General features: G+C 70.0%; 1 protein-coding gene across 1 annotated transcript in view; it reads left to right on the forward strand.

The window, feature by feature from the left end:
• The first annotated feature begins 175 nt into the window (after positions 1-175).
• LOC104988237 (NACHT, LRR and PYD domains-containing protein 6-like) overlaps positions 176-1484 on the forward strand; it is a 5573-nt gene continuing 4264 nt past the window's right edge. The window contains exons 1-3 of the mRNA XM_010839490.1: positions 176-455; positions 624-662; positions 905-1481. Of these exons, the coding sequence (XP_010837792.1) occupies positions 176-455; positions 624-662; positions 905-1481 (896 nt within the window). The remainder of the gene's footprint in view (positions 456-623; positions 663-904; positions 1482-1484) is intronic.

Raw genomic sequence — 1484 nt, forward strand, 5'->3', positions numbered from 1 at the left:
GGACGACCCTTCCAGTAGAGCGCTCTTTCAAGCGTTGGCCTGGAGCCACCTGGATAGATGCGGGCGCGTCAAAACCCCTGCCCGTGGGCGCCCGGGGCTGCGGTCGAACACGACGGCGAGAGGCCAGGGTCACCGGGGCGCGGCACCCTGCTGACCGCGTGCGCCCGCCCCCAGCATGGAGCCCCGCGCTGCCGCTGCTCGCGAGCTGCTCCTGGGCGCACTGGAAGACCTGAGCCAAGAGCAGCTGAAGCGCTTCCGCCACAAACTGCGGGACGAGCGGGTGGATGGCCGCAGCATCCCGTGGGGGCGGCTGGAGCGCGCGGACACCTTGGACCTCGTGGAGCAGTTGGTCCACTTCTACGGGCCGGAACGCGCGCTGGACGTGGCCAAGAAAACCCTGAAGAGGGCAGACGTGCGCGACGTGGCGGCGCGGCTCAAGGAGCGCCGGCTGCAGAGTGAGTGCCAGGTGGGGCTTCACCTGGGTCCCCCCTCGGCCTCTCCCGCCTGGGCAGGTTCCTTTGGCTTCCCTCAAAGAGCGCCCGCGTGCCCCGGGGCCCCGACCCCTGACGCTCCCTTCTGCACCCCGCCCGGTCCTCGGGACCCACCGCAGCTCTCCCTTCCAGGTCTCGGCCCCAGCTCCCCGGCGCTGCTCTCCGTCTCCGGTAGGTCTCTCTCGGCGGAAAGCGCAGGCCCCGAGCTGTCCGGACACTTCGGGTGTCCTCAGAGTCACTCGGAGGTTCCGCACAGCTGGCCCCGGGGAGGAGCGCGGAGAGGGGGTTGTGAGGCAACGGGGGAAACTGAGGCCGGAGCCCGCCGGGGAGGGCAACGGGCCCCGGAGCGGCACTGACACAGCGCCCTCGACCCCTGTTCCCCTTCCCTCCGTCCGGCGCCCCCCTACCCGCAGAGTACAAGAAGAAGTACCGGGAGCACGTGCTGCGGCAGCACGCTAAGGTGAAGGAGCGGGACGCTCGCTCAGTGAAGATCAACAAGCGCTTCACCAAGCTGCTCATCGCCGAGGAGCCGGAGGCCGAGCGCGCCCGGCGCTCAGACACCCACACCTTCAACCGCCTGTTCGGCCGCGACGAGGAGGGCGAGAGACGGCTGACCGTGGCGCTACAGGGCCCGGCGGGCATCGGCAAGACCATGGCGGCCAGGAAAATCCTGTATGACTGGGCGGCGGGCAAGCTGTACCATAGTCAGGTGGACTTTGCCTTCTTCCTGTCTTGCCGCGAGCTGCTGGAGCGACCGGGCACGTGCAGCCTGGCCGACCTGATCCTAGACCAGTGCCCCGATCGCGAGGCGCCGGTGCAGCAGATGCTGGCGCAGTCCGAGAGGCTGCTGTTCATCCTGGACGGCGTAGACGAAATGCTGGCACCGGAGCCGGCCGAGGCCGCGCCCTGCAGAGACCCCCACGAGGCCGCGAGCGGCGCGCGGGTGCTGGGGAGCCTGCTGAGCAAGGAGCTGCTGCCCGCGGCGCGCCTGCT

Source organism: Bison bison, unplaced genomic scaffold, assembly GCF_000754665.1.
Source record: "Bison bison bison isolate TAMUID 2011002044 unplaced genomic scaffold, Bison_UMD1.0 scf7180017846400, whole genome shotgun sequence".
Lineage (NCBI taxonomy): Eukaryota > Metazoa > Chordata > Mammalia > Artiodactyla > Bovidae > Bison > Bison bison.